General features: G+C 41.7%; 2 protein-coding genes across 2 annotated transcripts; both read right to left on the bottom strand.

The window, feature by feature from the left end:
- Window positions 1-10,514: 10,514 nt before the first annotated feature.
- Window positions 10,515-13,115, bottom strand: LLPH (LLP homolog, long-term synaptic facilitation factor). Its single transcript, XM_077833321.1, has 3 exons — window positions 13,024-13,115; window positions 12,302-12,494; window positions 10,515-11,468 (listed from the first exon to the last, which is right to left on the bottom strand). Exons 2-3 carry the CDS (start codon window positions 12,480-12,482, stop codon window positions 11,305-11,307), a joined length of 345 nt encoding a protein of 114 aa, XP_077689447.1. The 5' UTR covers window positions 12,483-12,494; window positions 13,024-13,115; the 3' UTR covers window positions 10,515-11,304.
- Window positions 13,116-13,931: 816 nt separating this feature from the next.
- TMBIM4 (transmembrane BAX inhibitor motif containing 4) lies at window positions 13,932-24,516 on the bottom strand. Its single transcript, XM_077833331.1, has 7 exons — window positions 24,248-24,516; window positions 22,725-22,833; window positions 21,192-21,297; window positions 18,138-18,171; window positions 17,426-17,516; window positions 16,903-16,948; window positions 13,932-15,425 (listed from the first exon to the last, which is right to left on the bottom strand). The coding sequence occupies exons 1-7, from the start codon at window positions 24,345-24,347 to the stop codon at window positions 15,219-15,221; spliced, it is 693 nt and encodes a 230-aa protein (XP_077689457.1). The 5' UTR covers window positions 24,348-24,516; the 3' UTR covers window positions 13,932-15,218.
- Between the last annotated feature and the right edge of the window lie 789 nt (window positions 24,517-25,305).

Genomic DNA, 25,305 nt, shown 5'->3' with positions numbered 1-25,305 from the left:
TTTCTTCCCCATAGCAAATTCATATTGCATCTAAAGTTGAGGTAGCCCACCATAAGAGCAGCTGAGTGTTCTTTGTTTGTCATGCAACAATCACTGGGGTTAGAAGGGCTGGCCAGAAGCTGTATTCCTTAGTTTGCTTCTTGCACTTGTGAGGTCTTCAACAGAAACAGGGAAAACCCAAAACTCAAGTCTTCAAAGGAAGTGTAGGGAAAAGAGAAAGTCATCTGCAAATACTTTGTTTCAAATATATTTGCAACTTTTAAATCATCCTATGTACTCAAATCTGCAAAAGTTTTGGGTCTCAAAAAAGATTTTACATGTATTTTATTTATATCTTTTCATGTTATTGTTAAACAAATCTGGGGTTGCATTTAGGTTTTAATCCTTGCACTTATAAAAATCAGTGGCAAAATTCCTGTTGATTTAAATGGTACAGGATCAGACACTGAAGTGGATACATGTCCCACAGTGCCTACATGTCCAATTACTTTGTAACTGTACATATGCATGTAAATGAATTGTGTGTGCCTGTTATTATTTTATCTTTCTGTGTAAGTATATTTCCCCATGTTAAACAAAATTTGTTTTCTTTTATTAAAGTTAGAAAACAGCACTTCTGTTTTGAACACTAGTTCATAAATTAATAGAACTGTACAATCAGGTAATTGTTTTGTGGATTATTACTATTTTTAGAAGTAAAATATTGTTCTTGGATATTTTATTAAAGGGACACATTTTTGTACATTTAAAATAGTTTTTATCTTTACCTTTATATTCCCTTATGTATAATACATTCATGGGAAATTAAAAATGAAATTACTTTACCCAATTAGCATTAATAATAGAGTAAGGAATGTGTGCAGCTGTAGCAACAGTGTTTGCTAGATTCCTGCTATTTCAATAACAGTCCTGGAAGCACAAAAGTTTTGTTTTCTGTGGGTTCCTAAAAAATGTGTTTTTACTATAGAATTAGTAATCTGGTTAGAATTCATTTTTAAACAACAAATGTCCTTTCCTGCATTACTAATGACACCTTAAGAATTTTAAAAATCCAATTTACTTTTCATCATCTATGCTGCTGATTTAAGTTATTGCATATATCTACATTTGGACAATGAAAACAGCCCAGACATTTTTACTTACATTTCTGGTCAGTTTCACTTTCTGGTTTTCCTGCCAGAATATCTGGGCTGCAACCACCACATGGGACTTTTAAAATCCAAACAAGACAAGCAAACAAAACAACCCTCTTTTCAGTGATTTTTTTATTATTATTTCATGGGAACATTTGAAATGATTGATATTAGAGTCTGGCAAAAACTTTTCTTTAAAAAACAGAATACTAAATTTTGGGACATGCTCCTTTTACATTCTTCAGTGATGGAATGATATGTTTTTTTAAAAAACGGCAGTGTGGGAAAATCTTAAGAATTTGGAAGGTATTCCTAATAAATAATAATTTTAAGATATTTTAAAATTTGAGCATGAAATACCAATGACAAGTGTGATTTAAGTGTGTTGTGCTATAGTTATAATTATAAAAATAGTAATATGGCTAAAACAAACAAACAAATGTTGTAAAACTTTTTATTCTTTTAAATAAGTGACCTTTTATAAAATTTTAAAATGTTGATTGAAAATTAGTGGTATATTTAAACTAAAAAAGTTTAATTTTCTTTAATATTAGAAACAAAATTATTTTAAAAGAATTTGACTAGTTCGTGTTTGCAGCGTATTAAGAAAACCGTATCAGAATTTTCCTCTGTTCCCAAAACTGTATCTGATACTCGTGGTGCCATCTAGTGGACACTATCATTAAAGCAAACAGTGCTCACCAACATAAGGATCAACGTTTTTATTTACTCACCGGACTGGTACAACACTGGGTACAGCAGTCCAGACTTTCCTAGACTGGCTCCTGATTAAATCATTTCTTGGAGTGAGAATGTAGTTCATTCTTCATGGCGTCTTTACTCAGAATGTCAATAAATATTCTAATTAGTGCCAATTGTGACATGTTTTCTAGGAACTAGACTGAGAGGAGACCAGCAACTCATTCTACTTAGGCCACTGAGCAACCACCAGACACTAATGACCGTGACTAGGATGAATTTGAATCAGTCTCCTAGAGATGAAAAAAACACCATCTCTCATTACCAATCACTCAGGCCATCCAGTCTCTTTCTCTAGACAGTTGTTTTTTTTTCTTTTCTTTTCTTTTTAGTGATGGGAGGATAACAGGAAGGAAGACAGATTAGAGGGAATCTCTCATTTCCTCTCCCTCCCATGACCCTCGGGTTGCAACTCAACTTCCAGCCATGGAGGGATTGACCCCATTTCTTCAGGAGCATATCAGTGCTGTATGGAGTATTGGTCAGGGAAACTTGCTCAGGAATTACACAATTCTGATAAATATACTACCTCCAAACTACTGTCCAGGTAGCAAGGGACCATGCTAAGGAGATGAACTCTGATCCCCTGCATTTCAGCCACACGCACAGATTGTCAGCCTGGCCATAATGTCTAGTTCTTCAGTTTGTCTACAAAAAATTCCAGACAGTCTGTCAAATCATTTTTTAAAAGTGATGCAATTAGACTTCTAAAATGTTGGAGAGTCTGAGGGCCTGCCGGGCTCAGATTTTTGTTTTTTAAAACAAGCAAAACAATTAAATTAAAAATCCACAAGCAGTTTTCCCCTTGGGGACAGAAAAAGAGAAGGAAAGACCCACACTTGACAAATACTAATCACATTGCTTAATGCATTGTTGGAAGATGCTCAGGTTTTACATTAGAGGACATGGATTAAGGACCAGAGTAGAATACACTAGATTAATCATATCTAAATTTAGGGTGTTTTCACAAGATGTCTTACACAAACACAAGAATGTTTAGGCTGTTTAGGAGAGGAAGCATGGCCCAGTGGTTAGAGCACTAGCCTAAGACTTGGCAGAGTTTTAGTACAATTCCCAGCAGCATCATAGACTTCCTGTGAGATCCTGGGCATTATGTACTTCAGTTTCCGCCATTATAAAAATAGGGATAACAGTACATCTCTACCTCCAGTGTTGTGTGAGGATAAATTATAGCAGAGAAGTTGATCTGTTATAGTTAAGATTGAACATCACAGCAGTTGATGCAGAAAGTAAGTTTTCTAAAATATGCATGTTTACTTGGATCGTCTTGAAAATTTGCTGTCTCATGAGGATGTAGGGTAGTGTTAGTGGTCCACATTCGGGTCATTTAAGCACAGGGTTCCTGAGATACAGCCCCCACCCCAAAACCCCCAGCATTTTACAGAATCACCTGGTTCTTTAACTGATTTTTTGGACACAGCTAGGGCTCAAACGATGGTTCCAATTCTCTCCAAACAAATCCCAGTCACTCAGGATTTTTCTTAGCTACTGCACTTCAGCAAATGCTCCTTTGGGGAAGCAATATTGAAAAAGTTAAGGGTAAAGTTTGTAACTCCAGGTCAGAATTACATCTAAAAGATGAAATGCACATATGGAGCAAAACTAGGGTTCTGTCCTCAGTTCTATCTACACACCTACATAACTATACCTCCCTAAGTTTAACACACTTTATTCTGTTCAAAAAACTAGGCAATTCAAATGAAAGGTTACAGTAATGCAAACATAAACTTCTGAAAAAGCATGAAATATAGTTAAAGTACATGCCACTCCTTCATCACAATCTTAACTCTAACCCCTGGGGCTGGCTATAGCAACTGGGAATGACTCAGTTAGGGTGGTGCCATAAGCAAAAGTAGAGTGACAAAGAGACATGCCATTGTTTGCTGGAATTTAAATCTAACACCACAATTATCTGCATGCACGTAGCTGCTTTCATTACATTAGGTGTAGGCGTATTGAATGGAGGGATTAGCTGAAACAGGCTGGAACAGCTGTCTCTGTGATTTGAGGTCAGGTGTACATGTACTTTGAGACATCAAGCGTGTCCCATTTCAGCACTGAGTTCTGTAGGTCACGTCAGTAGTGGTGAACAGGAGTGTTCTTGTGATGAAGACTGTCAGCAATCTGGTGAAGGAGCCGTAACATTTAGCAAGGCTGGGGTGGTTTGCATGGAGTACGCTCAGTGTTTTGAGTGAAGGCCAGGAGTAGATAGCTCCCGTTGCTATACCTAACTTAAATGCAAGCTTCACCTTAGCAAAGAGGATCAAGATATTGTTCTACAGTGCTCATATGCACTGTTCCCCAAGTGTTCTGTACTTCTGTAAAGGTAGAATACTAGTACGGGTTTTATTGCCCAGTTGGTGCATCACTCAGAGGGCAGAATTAAGGTTGCATTGCAAGGATGGTGCTTACCTTAACTAAGTATTCAGGGCCGGCCCTAGGCTCCAGCAAGACAAGCAGGTGCTTGGGGTGGCACATTTCTCGGGGCAGCATTCTGGCACTGGCCATATCGCCCCTGGAAATGTGCCCCCCGCCGCCCCAGGTCAACTCCACCTACTCCCCTGAGCGTGCCGCCGCCACTCCGCTTCTCTCCCCTCCCTCCCAGGCTTGCTGAGCGTGAAACAGCTGTTTGGCGTGGCACGCCTGGGAGGGAGGGAGGGAGGGAGAAGCGGAGCAGTGGCGCATTCAGGGGAGCAGGCGGAGCGGAGGTGAGCTACGGCGGGGGGGAGCCACAGGAAGCAAAGAGGGGTGGAATGCAGCATGCCCAGCGGAGGAGGCAGGGCTGGGGATTTGGGGAAGGGGCAGAGTTGGGGCGGAGCCAGGGGGGCCACAAAAAAAAAAGCAGGGGCAGCCAAAAATTTTTTTGCTTGGGGCCGAAAAAATCTTAGAGCTGGCCCTGTATATATCTCCTGATTTTCAGAGTGTAGCTGAGCTTGATGTTCTGGAAGGGCATGGGGCATGACCGGGCAACCTATTACCTATTAGCTTTGTGCGCTTGGGGAACCAGGGTGCAGTGTCCAGCCTGTCTGACTCACAGAAGACCTCCCCGCCCCCAGCCTCTGCTTGAACCAAAGCCAATCATAAGAAAGACTTGCAAAAAGCAATGAAAAGGTGGTGGAAGACACACCTAACCCCCTCCGGACAAGGGTGACAGGATTAAGGAAACGCCCCTAGCCTCATTTGCATCGAAGATGGGACAGGGAGGCATCTCCATTAGAATACAGAATGGAGAACAGAGATTCCAAGGCAAGAACCACACTGAACTCTGGAACCAGAAAAGCAGGGAAGCACTGCATGATGGGGAAGCTCTACTCCAGATGTTAATGAACCCACGCCTGCACCCACCCAACTCAGTAGTTATCAGACCAATTCTAGAAAAAATCCTTTATTGGGATCCAAAATACTGAAGCTGCCTCTTGACACTGTGAGCTCCTTCAAAGGAACACCACCTATAGCCAGGAATGATCAGTTCCTATTGTTGAGCCTGAACAAAACCTTGGTGTACTCACTTGAACCATCAGTTTACCCATAAGCAAATCTAGTGTTCTCCCTTGAATCACTGTTCTTTCCCTACAAAAACCCCTATCCACACTCAAGCGTGTGTTCTGATGCCTGTAACCAACATCTGCATCAGGTCCATTGGGACTTCATCTTCTACTGACTGACCATGCTGAGGGCTTGGCCTGTCTCCAGCACTTCGCACCCTCAGTTTCCACCACCATCTGGGAACCCCGAACTATTCAAGCTTCCCAGAGTGCTGAGAACCCAACCCTCTCTCCTTCTCTCTCTAGGTATCGTCTTCTGACCCTGACTTGTGTGATCAGTTATAGATTTCTAAACCTGGCTTTTATAATCAAATATAAGTTAGATTTAATAACGGTTTTATTTGTTTGGCTCCCCTTGTAGGGTTATTACCTGTCAATAATAACTTTCATGGTTAAGCTGGTTGCTTCTCTCACTCTCTCTCTCCCCTCCCCCCTACCGTAGATGTTTTTTGCCTTCCCATTTGCTCTGCAGCAACGCTCCTTGTACCTAAGCTAAAGATTCCTGCAGCGCCCAAAAATCTTGTGGGGTTTGCTCATCAAGTGGGTTACTACCAGAACAACTGTAACATGAAAGTGGGGATAGGGACATGCTGAACCTGGGGCATATATGGGTGGCAGCTTGGAAGTGCGGCTCAACCCAGCCTTCTGAGTCCAGGGGACATAGAGGGGTCAGCTTGGGAGTGTTGATTAATCCATACTCTGTTAATGTGTGGGGGTTTGTCCGATTCTGTGGCTGGAAGAACCCAGCCCTAGGGAACCTAGGTCCTGCAGGATAGCTCCACTGGGAAGGAGCATGCAGAAGGGAGAAGCAGAGCTCCATATGAGAACACAAGTGACACAAGCAGTACATGGATAGAATTACAGAACCACCCCCAGCAGAGTAACCCTAATAAATGAGCATACCCCAAAGTAACAGGCAAATCTGCTAACAAACCTTAACTGTGGTAATGCAGCTTTTGTCAGTAAATAAATTAAAGATTGAGATCACTCTTATGATGGTGACAAGGACCAAATAAATACTCAAAATTGCACTTAATGCTGAAAGAAAAGCAGCATGAGTATTTGATTTCCAACACATCATTACCATTTTCTTCATAAGAGTCTGCAAATCTCATATATTGCAGAGACTATCTATTTTTGTTACGAACACCTGAAAGTCGCTAACTTGATGGCCAGTAACCAGTGTCAGTGGAAGAGGAGATTCTTGTACAAAAATGAGCCCCCTGCTATAATGCTTTCTTCAACTACTGTCGCCAATGCAGATGCTAAAGAGAACATTAAATAGAATATTTTAGAGAAAGATGGAGGCAGCAACGATTCCAGGAAGAATTCTTTTAGTCCTACCTTTCTGTTTCTATATCATATCAGGAAAAATTGTACAATTGTACAGGAAATGGTTTACCTTGGACAAAAGTTCCCACAAAACATCCTTAGTTATAGACTAATCTAAAGTTAAGACTGTGAGCAACATTCCATAATAAACCCCATTTTTTAATGCCTCACACCTGCATAGAAAGTAGATCAGACAAAGTCTTTGTGAGACATGATGGTTTGAAAAGTCATAGGTTGTAACATTTTCCATACTGTCAAATCTCGAGAGGTTTGGATTAGACACTTCCAATTTGTTTTACTTACGAGGGGGGGGTGGGGTCTCCTAAAAGATACCTTTAAATATTTTCAGAAAGCCCTGGTGTTTATATTTCTCTTCCTTTGAATAAACCTACCTCCAACTAAATTACTGGAACTAAGATCAACACTTGGCAATAAGGGCTATGGGCCAGATTTTCAAAGGCACCTAATGGGATTTTCCAAAGCAATTCAGGCACCTAAATCCACTTAATTTCAATTAGACACCCCTAAACTGTTTAGGTTCTTTTGAAAATCCCACTGGGTGCCTCTCTGCATCTTTAGGCACCTAAATACTTTCTAAAATCTGACCCTATGCCCTTTGCCCTTCCCCTAGCCCTGCAGTAGTGGGAGTGAGACACAGTCACTAATTTCAACCCAGAGAATGTGGGGTTTTGTGTTTTTTTGGTAGAGTAATAAAATATTTACCATTCAATATATCATTCAACAATGAGGTGCTTAACCACATTAGAGATGAAAAGATCTATTAGGTAGACCATTTATTCACCACCTCTCCCTAGCCAAGAAATAATTAAGTGATACTTAAATGGAAAAGTGAACTGAAAACAAACATTTCAAAATTCCCCATCTGCTGGAACTAAGACATGAATTCAGTTCATTACTACATAAAATATTCCCCTGCTCTTTTCTGGTTCCCTGAAATTGTTGCTATAGCACTTCTTATGCCATGGCTACAGTAGCAGGAAATTCCAGTGGAGCTGACGCACAGGGGGTTCAGACAAATTATTTTTTAAAAACCCTATTTGAAGTTCTTCATCTTTATCCTTTTCTTGTGCTATTATACAACAGAAACTACCTCCTAAAGACTTCAACGCTCACAGTGTTGAATATTAAGGAAAATTATAAAAATGCAATCATGAGGTTACCTAATAAACTATCACTTGGTTGACATGAGAGATCCTCACTACTCAATTATAAGGAAAGGTTTGTTTGTTTTTTTTCCCCCACTCAGACCATCTACTTATCAAAATGTTCCTCTGCATTTCTGGAACAGAGATATTTAAGATAAACCCTACTTTGTGTTTTCTCCCAGACTGCCCCTCATGCTTACAGAGTTTCCCATAAACAGCCACAAAATTAACTCATCATTCTCCTTCAAAATTCTCCTTTCCCATGATGTCTACAAAAAGCTTAATAACCACTAGACTGCTGTTGTACAGACCATTGCCTAACATGCTGTCCAACACTATCTGAATGATTTCTTATATCCCCTTGTCTAGCTATATCCATCTGTTGTCTTGTCTTACACTTAGACTTAGTTCCTGCCTGAAAGGGCTTACAAGCTATCTTTTTGTTTTGTTTGTACAGAGCCTGGGGCTCGTAGCCACTATGGTAATAGAAACAATAAAAATAAATTTATAACAAAGATGCAAGAGCTGAAATTCTTCCATCATCTAAAAGAGTATAATGCATTATAAATCTTGTGCTGCAACAAACCTTCACTTTATTACAATTAAAGTCATCTCACACCTTTTGTGTATACAAACACAGCTGTTCAAGAAAGCAGTTTATGTGGACTGTAAATGCAAAATAAAGTTATACAGTATTAATGTCCAGCCCCATGCACATTCTTTGCAGACGCTCTTCAGAGTAAGACGATTTTCCTGTGGCACCACTGAACCTCTGAAAAACGCTCAGTCCTCCAGCTCATGCCCACCTGTGGTGATAGCAACAGAGGCTCAGGTGGAACATGGGGGAAGATGTTAAAGGGAGAGTGCCAGGGCACAGCTGGCAAGATAAATAAAACAGGGAAGCAGCTGGAACATGGCCCCATTTCTGGTCCTGTCAGAGCAGGAAAGAAATTGACAAAGAGCTCTATAAAATCTAGAGCAGTTAGCAATCATTGATTCCTCTTCCACAAGCACGTATATTGGAGCTTGAAATTACCCTGATTTTATCTACTTTCTTTTTTGCAGAAGAGCAAACAAACATGACAACTCTGGGCTCCCTCTGCTGGTCCTAGAAAGAGCCAAATTCTGTCCTCTTGTTACACCTGAGAAACCCTTAAACCTCAATGGGGCAAACACATACAGGACAGAATGTGAGCCACAGAATGAAAATTGTAAAGAAATACAAAGTGGCTGTTATTTAATTTCTCAGTAAACAGGTGATTCTTTTGTTTAAAAAAATCATGGGATATTCTCTTCCTTATTAGCCAATTTAAACATAGTTCAAATCTAAAGGACGTTTCACATTTAATATTCAAATAGTTTAACTAAATGTGGTATTTTCTGTTTTGCAGTATGACAGCTGTAATGAAATCAGCAGATGGATACTATATATTAACTGTACAATATTGGGTAAGTTTATACCTTAATCTACTTAAGTAACCAGGTCAAATTTGAAGTCTCATTATAGGAAACAGACAAATACACAATATTCAAAAAAGAAAAGGAGTACTTGTGGCACCTTAGAGACTAACCAATTTATATGAGCATAAGCTGAAGTGAGCTATAGCTCACTTCATCGGATGCATACTGTGGAAAGTGTAGAAGATCTTTTTACACACACAAAGCATGGAAAAAATGGGTGTTTACCACTACAAAAGGTTAACACCCATTTTTTCCATGCTTTGTGTGTGTAAAAAGATCGTCTATACTTTCCACAGTATGCATCCGATGAAGTGAGCTGTAGCTCACGAAAGCTTATGCTCAAACAAACTGATTAGTCTCTATGGTGCCACAAGTACTCCTTTTCTTTTTGCGAATACAGACTAACACGGCTGTTACTCTGAAACCTGACAATATTCAAATAGATTTTATGCATACATTTCCCTTATTGCCTCCTAATAACTTCTGTCTATTTAGTGTTCTATCCTGCAGGATCTTTTCACCTGATTTTACTTGAGCACTGAAAAGGAAAAGAAATCCCTCCTTCCACAACTCATTAATAACAAAAATTTCTCTTGGAATCTAGAAAAATTTCTTAAGTAATAACACCAAGCTGCCCAACATTTGTTTGTTTTTAACATAGTATCTTAAACTGGTATCTCTTTCCTTTAAAAAGCATAAATCTTATTCCCTTTGTGTTGCACAGTTACCACATATTACACATACCGATATGTAACCATTGGGCAATCAGAATACTTAGGTCCCAGTCCTGAAATACACTTTACATGGGTGGGGATCTGTGGGTAAAAGATCCTTCAATGGACAACATATTGCACGAGTGGGATCTTAATTATATCCATTTTTTAAACAAGAGCCTCTCTTAAAAACATAAAGGTATAGGGTAACATTCTCATATCTGTCATTATGTACTACTGTCGATCAATATGTAATGTGTAACTGGATGTAGCATTTGCTTTGTAATCACACGATACTTGGGATCTTGTGTCTAGTCTGTAAACTATGATACAGGAATATCAAATTAAGGAGATATTTGTCTACTTTAAAAAGAATCACACATGTATTGCCAACATGTTTATTTACCTATATTACAACTGTACCAAAAATGTTTAAAGTACAGTTTACGGGGGTTTTTTGTTTTTTTTACTGTTTATGCCTTTGCATTCTTTCAGATGGACAACGAAAATCCATTAAGTCTATTTTACTTTCAATTTCTCAGTGCTGTAATGTTTGGGTTGCAAACACTGTAACACAAGGTTTGTTTGTTTAAAAATAACCTTTTCTATTGGAATTTTAAAAGATAATCACTAACAACATTTTTATTTGTTTGGGTTTTCTATGTTTTGATTTGAACCAAATTTCAGTTTATAATGTCTATATAAAGTCACATAATATGTTTTCATAATTTAATAGTTCAGTATTAAAACAAACATCAGAACTCCAAAAAAAGAAGCTCTACAGGAAAATTAAAGGGATACTGTCAATTTACAGAACATGCTTCTGTCTAAAAATATTTTACCTCCTATAGTGCATAGTTGGTTCCATGGTTTCTCCAGTTGTTCCTGTGTTCAAGAACACCACAGCAACAAGTGAGAAAAATATTTTAAAATGTACAACCACAAGTATCGGTCAGGGGACTCAAAAGCAGGCAAAACACTTAACTCATTTTCTTTTAAAATTAACTAGATATAAAATTGATGTCCCTTTCAACAATTTCTGATCTAATAGAGTCTCCAGACTTAATGATAATTTACACTTGGTAGCTGGACCCAGCCTGATCACATACTCTTAATCTTTGGTGGCCTCCGTTTTCTACACAGTCTCTTTTCCACCCTTCAAATTTCTTCAAAGCTACCATGCTAATCCTTTGGCCACCTTGGATTTGTTTTTTCCTTTAACACGTTTTGCCTTAAGCTTCTTCCTCTGTCTGGGATTCATCCATACTGGGTACTGTCCATATTGGTCTAAAAGATTCTTTTTGTTTCTTTTAATCTGTGTATCCATCTTAACTTCGTCTGAAAAAAGAAAGCATTTACAAAAGTCAATAAAAATATTTGAATCAGCTTCACACAGGACACTTAGAAACACTAGATTTACAAACAGTAACCAATATAATCTCTCTTCACACATGCCATAATTTTTTCAGTATCAGGAGTTTCCATAAGGGATTTCTTCGGGCCCCAAAAAAATGCAACACAGGATGATCCCTTCTAAATAATGCTGTTTGCCACAGCAAAGGAGCGGGTCTGGAGCGTGCATTTGGACAGATGCTCTTCCCCAAGCCAAGTACCAGTTGTTGAGAGCAGGAGCTAGTTGCTGGATGGGGGAAGGAGTGTGCAAACCCATGGAATTTAGGAGCAGGAGCTGGTAATGGAACCATGTTGTTAGGAGAGAGGAACAACATGGACTATGATATTACAGTTCAGAGCTACTATGGATTATAGATACTGTCTTTTCTGTAATGTTGATGGGTGAAATGAAGGGTCACTAGTACCAACTACAATGAAAAACAAGGTTAAAAAAAGGCAATTCCCCTCCCCACCCCCATTGCTACTCCATTCCAGGCTTGAAAACCAGAAAGGTGGTGGTGGTGGGGAGGGACATGAGAGAGGAAATGGTTGCAGGGAGTCCACGAAATAAAGGGGGATGGGAGGGTGGTGCACACAGGGAGTTCGTGGCAGAAATGGAGGGATGCACGGAGCCCCCTGGGTGTGCACTGAGCTCAGTCAACTGAACCCATGAAGGGGCTGAGCCGCAGCAGAGATTCACAGCTGTGGGTTTCAGAACCTGGGCTGTGTTTTTCTCTGGAGCCCAACAAATAGCGCAGCAAAATTAAAACCAAACTCACCCCCTTGATCTTTGACTTTCTCGGGGGTGATCACCGTGGCTATTTCTTTAGCCTCCTCCATTACAACATCAGCATTTGCTTTCAGGATGTTTTTTAATCGGCTGAGTTCCTTCGGCGCGTTCTTCTTCCTTTTCTCAGCGCGCATCTTTCTCTTCCATTTACTCCTTAAACTCTTGGCCATTTTTGATTTTAGCTGAGATGAGGGAGAGGTGACCAAACAACAACAAACTAATCGTCCGAACCTGGACACTTCGCCTGTAAACCCACCACTTCCCCTCGCCCCCCGACCAGCCCCAGCCCCAGCCCCGGGCCCCGAGCGGGCGAGGAGAAGCCCGGCCCCTAGCCCTGTGCTGAGGTGCGGGTGGGCTCCAGGCGGCCCCACCCACTCGCTGGACACAGCCGGGGGCTGACCCCGCGCCCGGGCCGCGGGCGGCCAGCGCGCCGAGGGTTTCCCCAGGTAACAGCGGGCGCCTCCCGTGGGCTGGAGCGCGGCTCGGCTCGGCGGCGGCGGGGAGGAGGTGTCGCTACAGCAGCCAGGTCTCAGCCCACAACCGCCCCGCGACACTCACAGGCGGCCGCGCGCACCCCTCCCCCCACTGGGGAAGGCCCCGGCGGAGCACGCGATCTCCGGGCTCGGCCGCTTCCCAGGGCAGGGGCCGCAGCTGGGCACCGGGGGGCTGGGGCCGGGGCCAGGGGCCGCGCGCGCTCCAGAATCCACTCACCGAGAGTCGCACGGAACCGGCTCCCCCACGCGCCCGACTGCCAGTTGCACAACAGCACCTGCCTTCCGGTGTCTGTGTGGCGCGTGCGCAGTCCCGCGGGGCGGGGCGGGGCGATGGTGGAGCCCGTACACGTATAGAGCCACAAGCCGGGGGCGGGGCCTGTGGGCCGCTGAGTTAACCCGTTCGGGGCGGGGGCAGTTGTAGCAAACCTCTCCTGCGAAAGGGAGTGTGCGCGGCGCCGGGCACGTGGTGACCAGCGCGAAGCTGGGGCCCGTAGCTGGCACGGCATCCACCTTGGCTGGGGCCAGGGATCCCCTCCGCAGTCACTGTCTCCCCAGGAGCTGCTGTGCGGCAACAGCAGCCCTGCGGCCAGACCCCTGCTGGCCTTGAAGCAGAACAACTGCAGAAACAGCGGCAAAGAGTCCTGGCGCATCTTATAGACTAACAGAGGTATTGGAGCATAAGCTTTCGAGGGTGAATTCACTCACCTGTTTGTATTCACCCACAAAAGCTCATGCTCCAATACGTCTGTTAGTCTATAAGGTGTCACAGGACTCTTTGCTGCTTTTACAGATCCAGACTAAGGTGGCTACTTAACCCTCTGATACCAGCTACAGAAACTGACACATTACCCTGTATTCTACAGTCTCTAGGGTCTAGACATTGGGTCACCGTTTGCAAGGCACTGCTGCTTTCCCCACAGTACAGAGGCAGATCTGAGTTGTTGAATTAGAGACTAGTTTACTCAGAGGAAAGTGCTTTATCTAGTAAAAAGCCCAACGATGCAGGTTGAAAATACCTAGGAGAACTTGGTCCTTCAGCAGCCTTAATAAATGTACACATAAGCTATACTGGAGGATGGCTAAATTAGTCCTCCTGCATTTGTTTCATAAGTGATCATATTCAGATACTAAAAAATGTGTTCAACACATCCAACATTTTATTCGCGGATAAAACCCGACGGAAAATAAGGTGCTATTTTCTAGACAAAATTAACAGTAAACACACACAATGTAAAAGTAACTCCAAAGACTTATGCATTTGATCTTGTTACTGAACATTTAAAATTTTATTATATTTCTTAATACAGCTCAAATATAAGAGCAGGTGGAACATTCACTTACAGTCCTCCTTGACCAACTTCTCAGCAAGCCAACTGCATACCTGGTCCTAAACTATCCCAGTTCTTTATTGCTAAGAACAACTTTCACTTTGCCTCCTCTTATTTTGCCCTCACTGGCTTTCCAAAATTTCACCAGCCTGGAAAACACAACCCACATTCACATCAGAACCCAGGTCTCCCAAGTAACAAGAGCTGCTGCTAAGCAATGGTTTACATTTTTAGTTCTCTCCACTATCTGATCTTTGGAGCTCTCCAATCCATACAGCTAGATGAACAGATTTTAGGATTAAGATTTTCCAATTTTAATACATGCAAACATTTACAATTCTATGCAGACTCAACATTTTTATATGTGCAAAACCACATTCCATCTTTCAATTATATTTATGTTAATCAACAGCTGAAAGATAAGCAATAAATAATTGAGCAATCTAACACTCTGTATTGTTCTGTTTATACTTGTCCTTGGTAATAAAATAATGTCATAGCTCTAAACCAGAGTAGATTAAAATCTTTTAAAGGAAGTGTAGTTATGTTTTACTAGTTAATAATTCCAAGTCTTTCAAATCAAGATCCCACTAATATACATTTTTAGAATGAGAGAATTTTAGCTTATGTAAAATATCACTATACACTAACAAAATGAAAAGACTTGATCTTATATTATCCAGATAGATTTATGATTCCAAAGGAACCATCCGCAACAATTATAGGATAGCAAAAATAAAATGATGGGATTTTCTAACTGTTCGTGTTAGGGCTATCAGAAGTTGACAAGCATTTTCATCAAAAACTACCCTGGTCACAAATAAAGCCGTTACAAAAGTAACTGAAATGGCTGCAGGGTGCAACTAAAGTAAAATATATATTTTGAGCAGAAACGCATCAGTTACATAAAACCCTTTCATTTCTGAGAAAAAGATTCAGTAATCATGGAATGGAAAAATAGTAAGATTCGATCTCAAAATATACTGCAGTTTGTATATAATCAAAACCAATCCTATTTAGACTCAACCCTCTAAACACCACATTTCACTATTTATGGAGGAGTTTCACTACAGGTCACCTACAGTTATTTTTTATTTAATGCTTCTAGTAGGCGCAGCAGGTGCAGGAACAGATTGATGATATCTAAGTAGAGATTGATGGCAGCCAATATATACTCTTCCGGGGACAGTCTGTGCATCAGTAAATGAGTGTCATAGATGATAAATCCGCAGAACAGCAGCGCTCCCGCAGCAGCAAACAACAGCTCTATTGTCTCACTATAGAAAAACAGCTATAACCAAATGATAACGTGAGAAGGGAAAACATTTGTAAGTTCAAATTTCTTATACAAAGGCACTTCACTATTAAAACAAAACTACGGTTAGACGATTGTAAATACTTTGCCCTTGTACAGGAATATACATATTACTAAAAGCCAGTAGTAGAAGAGAAAATTCCAAACTTTTGTTTTCCCCACTCAAATTAACACCCCCACCCTTGAGGTCTCAGGTCAGTGTCACCATTCTTCTAGGAGATGTGGATTAGATATGATTTACTTCAAAACTCAGTATATTTACATATATACTACTGATTCAGTAAGACTACTCACAGTAGTGAAGTTAAGCATGTGCATAGGTGTTTGCAGGATAAGGGCCTAAATGAGCTGGGGGGGTTGCTACTGGGTGATGCAAAGTATTGTCCAGGGGCTGAGCACACTGCTTTTGCAGTACTCCAAACTGAAGGAGTAAGACAGTGACAAACTGAACACGTATTTTCTGCAAAAAAGTGCAGGCTGTATGCTAGAGCCTTCAGTGTTGTCTATCCCAGAGGTTCTCAAACTTCCATTGCACCACGAACCCCTTCTGACAACAAAGTTACTACATGACCCCAGGAGGGGAGCGGAGACTGAGACCTGCCACACTAGGTGGGGGTGGAGTTCGGGCTTCTGCCCTGGGTCCCAGCAAGCTTATGTTGGCCCCGGCGACCCCATTAAAATGGGGTCCCAACCCACAGTTTGAGAACAACTGGTCTCTCCCTATCATTCCAAATTTGTGTCATTAGAAGCAATGCCTCAGAGGAAGCTCTGCTTTCAGGACAGTAATAGTGAAGGACAATGAAGGAAAAAAAAAAAGTGGCCATCCTGCCTGGTTCCAGTCAATCCAGATATCTAGTTTGGTTAAGTTCTTTCCCAATCAAACATACTCCCAATTTCACACTGCCAAAACCAGCATCCTACAGAAATCAATTTGAAAAATGTGGTCAAAGGTTACAACATAACTTGTGCCAATAACATTCATAGATTGCATCAGCAATACCCACAGCTTTTGGACTTACAATATAAATGAAAGATTTCTACAAAATGGTGACTGAACAGTACGTTTTAATAGTTTAATTACAGATAATTCATCACTACATTAATTTGTAGTGAATTCCCTTTATAGTTAGCCAATTGGAGACACGTACATGATACACTGGCTTATTATTGATCAAGGATAAAATTATCAACAGCACTCAAGTGACTTAGGAACCCAGGTCTTATTGAAAGTCAAAGTGTATTGAAAATGGGACTGATGATCCTAAGTCACTTTGGCATTTTTGATAAGTCTATTCCAAGATTTGTATAACTTTCATTTTTTGAGTTCTCAAGCATGTCCTATTCTAACAATTGTATTCTTTTACAAATATATGTAATTAGGTGTTAAGTATTTTGTTTCAGTTACTAGTTATGTCAAACAATCACTTCTAGCCCTGAACACAATATATCTTACCCTCAAGAGACTGGAGAGGATGAAAATCCACAAGCAAGCAAACAGCCTGGAAAAAAAGACATTCGTGTGTTAGCTATATTACTATTATTTCAAAATTTTCTTCAAATTTTTCCATCCCACAGAAAAACACCTTGAATACTCTAACAGTTATTCGCATATACATGCAAATACACACAAACACCCCCTCCCATCCACCCACAATCTCTCTGTTGCAGCTAGCAATGAAAACTGCCGTTAATGATTTGCTATTTGAAAGTTCCTTGATATTTCAGTGAAAAATGCAAATAAATAGTTTGCTAGTGTAATACTAACATTATAGTTTTAAAATTGTTAACATAAATAGCACAACTGCAAAATAAACTATTTGCCAAAGGAGGGACCTATATAAAAACAAAAATTAAAACTCAGAACACCCATAAGATTCCCTTAAATCAATTACACAACTCAGCTTTCTGTAGGACTGACTTTTATTCCTGTATCTGTAATACTTGTGCTTTTAAAACAGTACAATAAGGGAACCTACCCTGCTCCGAATTTGCTGAAATCTCTCTTGGACTGCAAAGCAGTAGTCAGAATAAAAGCTTGTAAGACAACTGATACATCATAGAAAGTCACTGTAAACAGAAAAAAGTCAATTATTTAAAAATAGTATGCTGTGCATATAAATAAACATTGTGATGAGGTTTTTGTATTTATAGATTGTCAGTGTGAGAAAGCTGGTTAGATTTGACCTCACAATCTTGAGACTGATATATACAGTACACACGTACCATATGCTTCTACTTTTGCTGGTTCTTAACATTTTTGGTATAGGGTTAGCTTTCTTAAATGGGCATGTCAAATCTTTTGTACCTGTGCTAAAAAACATTTTCAGACTTGTGCAAGGAAAGCTAGATCCAAGAGCAGAGAGGGAAGACAGGGTACTAATCCCATTCCTGCAATGGGAAAGTGGTATCTTTTCTCCTACTCTTTAACAGTCAAGTCATAGGGATACAAAGCAAATGTAGAACTTCTATTTAACAGGAAGAAAGGATGATAATCTGATTTCCTCCCTCTGCTCCCAAGACTTTGCTACACATGTTGAAATCATGTGTGCAAATCCAAAATAAGAGCTCTGTCACCAGTCAGGTCATATTTGGCAGTTTTAAACAGCAATGGGTGCAACATGTCCGATTCCTTTCCCTATTTCTGTCTGAAATCAACAGGCAGTATTAGAATGACTAGCGTTTGTTTACCTGTAATAGCAACAGTCAATGCTTCCAAAAGGGTCTATGAGAAGAAATGGAAAAAAAGCATAAACTAAAGATATTCATATGAAAACACTGTACACATTCACCAGTTTGTAGTTTAAGTATTTTGCTACATAATCTTTTACTATATGCAGAATGTACCATGTGCTATAGAAACATGCTAGTTTATTTAAAAACTGAAAGTTTTTAAAAATAAAGCTCTCAGTAAGTCAAAAAATGGAAAATACAGTATGTCTTACTATCCAGGAGAGAGTACAATTGTTACATGTAATTTTTATTTCACAGCCTATCTTATGGTACATGACAATTTTAAGTTATGTGGCTAAAAATTTCCCTTAAATAACAATAAAAAGGTAGATAGGTTTCTCAGAACTGTTGTTATAACTGAACTGTTTTCAGTTTCTCTGTCTGTATATTTTTCAGTATTAAAATACTTTCTTAGGGGAATTTTACGACTATGGGGTGGAAGTATGTACTTGTGTCCTTAACTCCTTTCCCTTGACCAACTAGCTTGAAATCAAATCCACTACTGTTGTACTGGCACAGGACTGAAACAAAACTTGGAATTTTCCTTAGTTTTAGTATTCATTAAAGAAAACATGAGGGGGAAAAAAAGGTTTTCGGAACAGTACCTTGGCTGCTTTTATCCTGTTTACTCTTGGGGGAATTCTGTGGTACTGCATGCTGGCAGAAAATGCCCCCACTCTTTGCTTCCCTGCTGAAAATGACAGGGAAGCAAAGGGAAGCCGAGGGCTGGGATGTGGGGACAACCATGGGTTCAGTTTTCTTGGGGGGAGGGAGGGGGGCTTGCTCCCCCCAAACAGAGGTAAGGTATGGGGGGCACACGAGGTTTTGTGCCACTGCCCTCCCCCCACCCCATTTCTGCAAGCACAGAGCTGCCCAACTGAAGGAGGCTGTGTCTGGGCTCCAGTGACTCTGCAGGTGAATGCCACCTCCTGGATCCTAGTGCCAGTCATGCTCTCCTTCTGTGTGCTGGGACCCTTCCTGTTTTCTGTGCAACAGTGACTGCCTGCAGTGGGGCTGAGTAAGTGGGGGGCGGGGGTAATGAGGAAGGAAGTTGGGGGGGAGGGGAAGAGGCAATCTGGAAGGAAGGGGGGGCGGAATAGGGCAAGGGGAGGGGAATGTGTGAGTGAGGGGAGGGGAATGGAGCAGTGGGGGAGGAGGATGAGATGGGGAAGAAAAGGGGATAGGGGAATCACAGGGGGAAGCGGGAGTCCAGCATGCGGCATCCTCTCAGCAGCAACTGGGGCTCCCACATTAAACAGGTCTCACTGCAACAAGCCCCAGCTCCCTACACCTGGACCCCCCCCCAGATGAGCCCTCCCACACCAGACCCCCACCCCACTGAGCCCCAACCAGCTGCACTTGGACCCCTCCCACCTAGCCCCACTCCCCTAGCATCCAGACCCCCTCCCGAGCCCCCCACATCCAGACCCTCCCTCCCTGAGCCCCAACCACCTTCATGTGGATCCCCTGCAGAGTCCCATTGCCCCTGCATCTGGAACCCCCAATGAGTCCCCGTGCATCCAGATCTGCCACTGAGCTGCTCGCACCCAGATTGCCCCACACAGAAACCTCTCACCCCACACTTGGATCCCCCTACACTAAGGCCCTCCACACTTGGATCCTGCTGGGCTGAGCCTGTGCACCCACACCTGATGCGCCTGGCGCAGAGGGGCAGGGCCCTGGGGGGTTTCTGGGGCAGGCCTGTTTCAGGGTCAGGTGTAGCCTCACTGCTAAGTCCCTGTACTGGAGGGGGGTGGGGTTCAAGGTGATCTCCCACCTCAGTGCAGCCAGTGGTCTGCGCTCCCCACTGGAGCCACATTTATTTATTGACAAATAATATTTGTGGAATTTTAAAATATTGCGCGCATAATTTTTAATTTTTGGCACAGAATTTCTTCAGGAGTACCTGTTGGATCAAATCAACTGTTCTGAGCCCTCACTTTCTTTACATCTATTATGTCCCAAACTTACAGTTTTGTCCTATCCTTTTTGCAGTGTGTAATGTTTAAACTGTTGAGGAAATCTATTGGAATACAACATTCCATACTGTACTTGGATGTAACTTTTACAAAAATTATTTCATTTTAAACAACTTGAACAAAACCCTGAACGTTTTCTGCATCACAAGTACAGAAACAGACAAATATAAATCTACATTCCAATTAAGATAAGGGACCCTCTGCATGGCTTTTGGAGAAAACATCTTTGTGTCTTATAAGTCAGGAAAACCTGATAGATCTCTTCAGATTTGAAGAATACAATTTACACAACTTCTTCCAAGATGTCAAAGCCAGAGGAATGCTAGTGGTGCAACCAAAGCATCTCTTTTTGGCAGACTGAACTGTCCCATTACTTGGGACAAGAACTCCTTAGGCTATTGGAGGGTGACTGTGATAACTACTAAATTCTACATATGGGCTGACTGGTAGTTATATATTATCATGCACGGGATCAAAAATTGAGACTAGCTCATTCATATGCTCTTTGGATTGGAAACATGCTCGAAACTCTTAGCACCAAGAAGGAGAAAATCGATTTTAATCTTATACACTAGAAACCACTACTGGTCCCTGTCAATGACTGTGCTTGATCTCAGCTATCCATTGTTTAATGGTTTAGTAAGTATGGTAACACAGAAATTTCCTTGAGTCCCATGTTTCCTATTCAGCACCTTACAGACAAAAGAAAAAGTCCTTAAAGTCAAGGGAGATATTAAAAAAGAAAGAAGACAAAAAAAAAAAAAAGAAAACTTTGCTGAGACCTGTTTAAAGCCCCAAAACGATGTATTATTTCCATAAGGAAGCTTGCAGAAGACTGATTGGAGGATATCCAGAAACAAGGTGTGGCCGGAGCATACAAAAATTCTGAAGGACTGAGAATTTTATACTATACCTTGCAAAAAGGTACAATGAAATAAATTAGCCACCACTGGTTTGTTTTAAAAAGTTATTTTCAAATAAAATTTACATTAAGCATTACTCTTGTAAAGAATGAAATTATAAGGCTACTTACAAATCCAAAGAGTAGGTATAAATTAACAGGATGCTGATGTCTATACAGGGTTAGTGCTAAAATCATAACCAAAGATCCAAGCACAGATGCCAAAAGCAAAGCAGGGCTGTAAAATTTAACACAAGAAAGTCAGAGTTAAATAAAAGTAGTAACACTACTCTCTCTCACATTTTCTTAAGAAGCTAATACTTATACCATATGTCTACAGTAATACTAAACTGAGGGGTGTGAGAGTTCCTTTTACCAAAAGATACAGGCTGTTCAAAGATCTATTAACTGGATTTAAAACAGTGATCTATTACACTTGTGTTTGGAGGGGAAAAAATAAGCCCACTACATATGCAAAATGCAAAAAGAAGAAATTTTTATCTGTAAACAAAGAAATCCATAATACTTATACACGCGGGCTCTGATTCTGCAAACAGATACAAGTAATTTTATGCACTAATTCACACAGAATTCAACATAAACATTAACTAGTAATTTGCTGCTGAAATGAAATTGATAAAGTAGTTCCCCAAGCAAAACATAAGAAGTTTCAGAATTCGACGGGGTGTTTCCAAGTATGGCCATGTCTACACTACAGATCTTACAGCACTGTAGCACTGCTCGTGCAGACGCTCTAAGCCAATGAGAAAGAGCTCTCCTGCTGACATAGCACTGTCTACACCTATGCTTAGGTCAGGCTTGTGTTGCTTGTTCACACCCCTGAACAACATCAGTTATACTCACTTAAGCTGTAGTGTAGACATGGTCTATAAATATAATTCAGATTTTATACGGTATCCATTATATAGCATTTTGTGCTGCTGTTTTATTGAAATTACAGTGAAAAAAAAAGTTAAGGCAAAATTACAAGAGCGTATGTGGCACAGTGCCTGAGAGGGAAAGTTCCAGATGAAATAATACAGATGGAAAACCAACTCAAATAGGATCAGTTGTGGTGAAGGGACACTAGTAGAAACAGTAAGGAACATTGGAGAGCAATAGATACAATTTCTGAAGCAAAAAGAATCAGGTATGTGAAGAATTTCAGGATAATTCTCAGTGAGTTAGCAATGGCCAGGAAGCCACAAACAGTGACTGAGGATTGGGCAAGATATGGTCCAGCTTCCTGGGACACGAAAGTGACAGTTTGACTATAGAGCATTCCAAACGCTGAGTCAAAAAGCAGGGATTTAGGAAGACCATAAGAAAAAAAAACTGCATTAGCTGAGATGTGAAAAGATTAAGGCATGTATCTCAGCGGAGAGAGGATCAGGATATGTAAGAAGATAGGAAAGAGAAATATGGGAAGAAAGTAAACAAGATCTAGTCAGATTCCAAGATTTCTAGTACAGGAATACAGTTAAAGAGAATTGTAGAACCAAAGACAAAGAGGATGTTTTACTCAGAATATATCTGGGAGATGTAAAAAATATTAATATAATTAAATATCCTCTCTCACTTCCCTCCCACAAATTCCAAAGCGACCATTGCACCAGCTACATTTTACTTTTTGAAAAGATTTCCCATTTCATTTAAGAACTTTACCTTTCATGCACAAATGTCTGAACTGGAGTAGAGTACAGAAAAATTGCAGACGTCACTGTGGTCAAAAGAACTTGAATTGAAAGAATACTGTAGACTTTTCGTAAAAAAGCTAGGATAAAGAAACAAAAATGACATGTCAACTTTGAATATTCATTGCTGAATCACATTTTAGGACTTAAAGTAGACAGCAAATTCAATCTGAGTTTGCAATGGTGATATGGACACAACAGAAACTGACGTAATTATTGAACTGCATAAAAACATGCCACAGAGCAAAGCAGTAACAGTCCTTTCACCATACAGCTCTAATGCACCTGTGCAGTATGTGGAGATATAACTAGGTGCAACAGGATGAAAGAAAGAAAATGTAGGCTATTAGATCATAAACAGTCTCCCAAGATGGTAAAAGACCCATTACTTGGGATTTTAAATTAGGCTGGACACAGCTCTATAAAAAAGACTGCTGAAAAATCCTGTATGGGCAGAGACATGGTCCCAAATGATTTAAGTGTACTGAATAGGTTTATAAACACAGATGCCACACATTTAGAGCAAAAAAAAGTCTCTTCACATCAGTAGCCTTATGTCATCACCTGAATTCTTAAGATCAAGAAAAAATATGTTTTTCTACACCAATAGATTCAAAACCTCCAGTCTCCCTGACTAACTTTTTAAAAGCTGTTCTAGAAGCCAAATTTGACATTTATGTTTCCTCCATAACATTGCTTGAAGTTCAAACTGAATACTAGAGACTAAATCACCTAGTGAGAAAAAAGTGAAATCTGAATAGAAGAGTTCACAGCCTCTTTCCCGCATTCTGATATGAGACAGTACCTCAAGTCAGGAGGGGGAACGCCTTGTGCAGAACGCCAGTGCAAGGCCGGTGTCCTGCTTAAATTGGATTTAAGTGGTGCACTGACTTTCTGCTAATTCTGCAAAGTCTGGATAAAGATAACTTTCTGGATAAAATGTGAGAAAGTAAAATATAAATTAAAGCTATAACCATCAAGTGATGGATGAAGCAGCTGGGATAGCAGGAAATGCCTCTTACATGAATCTCAGAATTATATTTGAATCCACTTTTGATGATAAAACAAGCTGACCTTCCCCTGAACTGTACTCATCCTGGGTAAGTAAGTGCTTGGTGAATTACCCTAGAGTGGGTACTAGGAGAAAGCCTACTAACTAATCACAAGAGCCATATGGTGTTTTTAGACCTCGCGAAGGGAGCTGGGTTAAAAGGCCCGCCCGCCGCTCGGACGGCAGCACCCGGGGCGCACGCAGGGAGAAAACAGGAAGTGAAACGCGGGCAAGGCCGAGTGAAAGCGGCAGCGCGGAGCAGGGACGGGGGTTTGCGCCGCCCTGAACCCAGAGGGTCTCCGCCGTGGCTGCCGGGGGACCGAGGGACAAAGGCCCCGCGGGGCAGGGGACGGAGGAGTCCACGCTAAAGGGGGGACGCTCCAGGCCCCGCAGGGGGAGCCGCTCGCGGGGGGCGGGGGCTCCGGCCCGAGTCCGGGTCTCACCCATGCGGATGTGGACGCTGGCCGAGGCCACGTTGCTGCCGTAGTTGAAGTCATCCTCGATGGAAGACCGGGGGTACCGCGGATCGGCCGCCGCCTCCATCGCCGCTGCCCCCTGGCCAGGCGCCTCCGTCCGCCCGACTGCGGCGGCAGCCCAGCAACCGACCTCCGCTCCGCGGGCTGCCGGGTGAGAGAATCAAACCCCGAGCCGCCGAGCCAGCCCCCGAACCGCCGAGCGCCTCGATCGCGGGGCCGCCTGGCTCCCGCCCCTCCCGGCGGAGCGAGCCGCGCGGGGCGGGGCGGGGCGGGGCGGGGCAGCGGGAGCTCTTGGTGGGGCCGCCGGGCGGCCTGGCCTGGCGTCGCCTCGCGTGCGGCCCGAAGGAGAACAGCGACCGTCGCTCCCATCTCGGTGAAGACTCGTTCTTGCCCCCGGGGCTGTTCGTGTTCAGGCGGGCGGGGTAGTTCCCCCGCACTAATTCAACCCTAAAGTCCTTTATTAAATTCAGGGCCAGATAGTGTTTATACAGTTGCTCTAACCCTGCCCCAGAAGCCTAACGAATAGGCGGGTGACTTTCACCTGGACGGTAACAAAATATGTATGAACGTTTGATCAAGATATTTACAAATGGGCTCAACCCAGGGATGCTGAGACCCATATCGGTCGGCTCCAACATGGTCAGGCAGGTATTCGCAAGGAACCCTTTAAAAGTTTACTTCTTTGTACCCTTTAACAAACAAGCAAAGTCCTTGCCAATTACTGACTTCAGCTAAAAACCAATTTAAGACAGTTCACCCTTCTTTGGACTCTGAATCCATATAAGATTTTCAGTTTCCTATCTCTTCCCCTCCTTGCTGACAAACAGTTTTTCCTTTGCACCTGGGTTCACATAGGCCCTAATTTTTTAAATAACACTGGTATGTGGGGTGGGCCATGTGGACTTATTTTCAGACAAATTCTCTCTGTCTTATTTAAAACCATCTGCAGTCAACCCTATATCAGTAAGAGGCCTTCTTTTTAAAACTTCCCCTTATTGCATTAGTTGTTCTTTGAACCAGACATC

Source organism: Eretmochelys imbricata, chromosome 1 (genome assembly GCF_965152235.1).
Source record: "Eretmochelys imbricata isolate rEreImb1 chromosome 1, rEreImb1.hap1, whole genome shotgun sequence".
NCBI lineage: Eukaryota > Metazoa > Chordata > Testudines > Cheloniidae > Eretmochelys > Eretmochelys imbricata.
The sequence above is the reverse complement of the archived record's forward strand: the minus strand, read 5'-3'. Positions and strand labels throughout refer to the sequence as shown.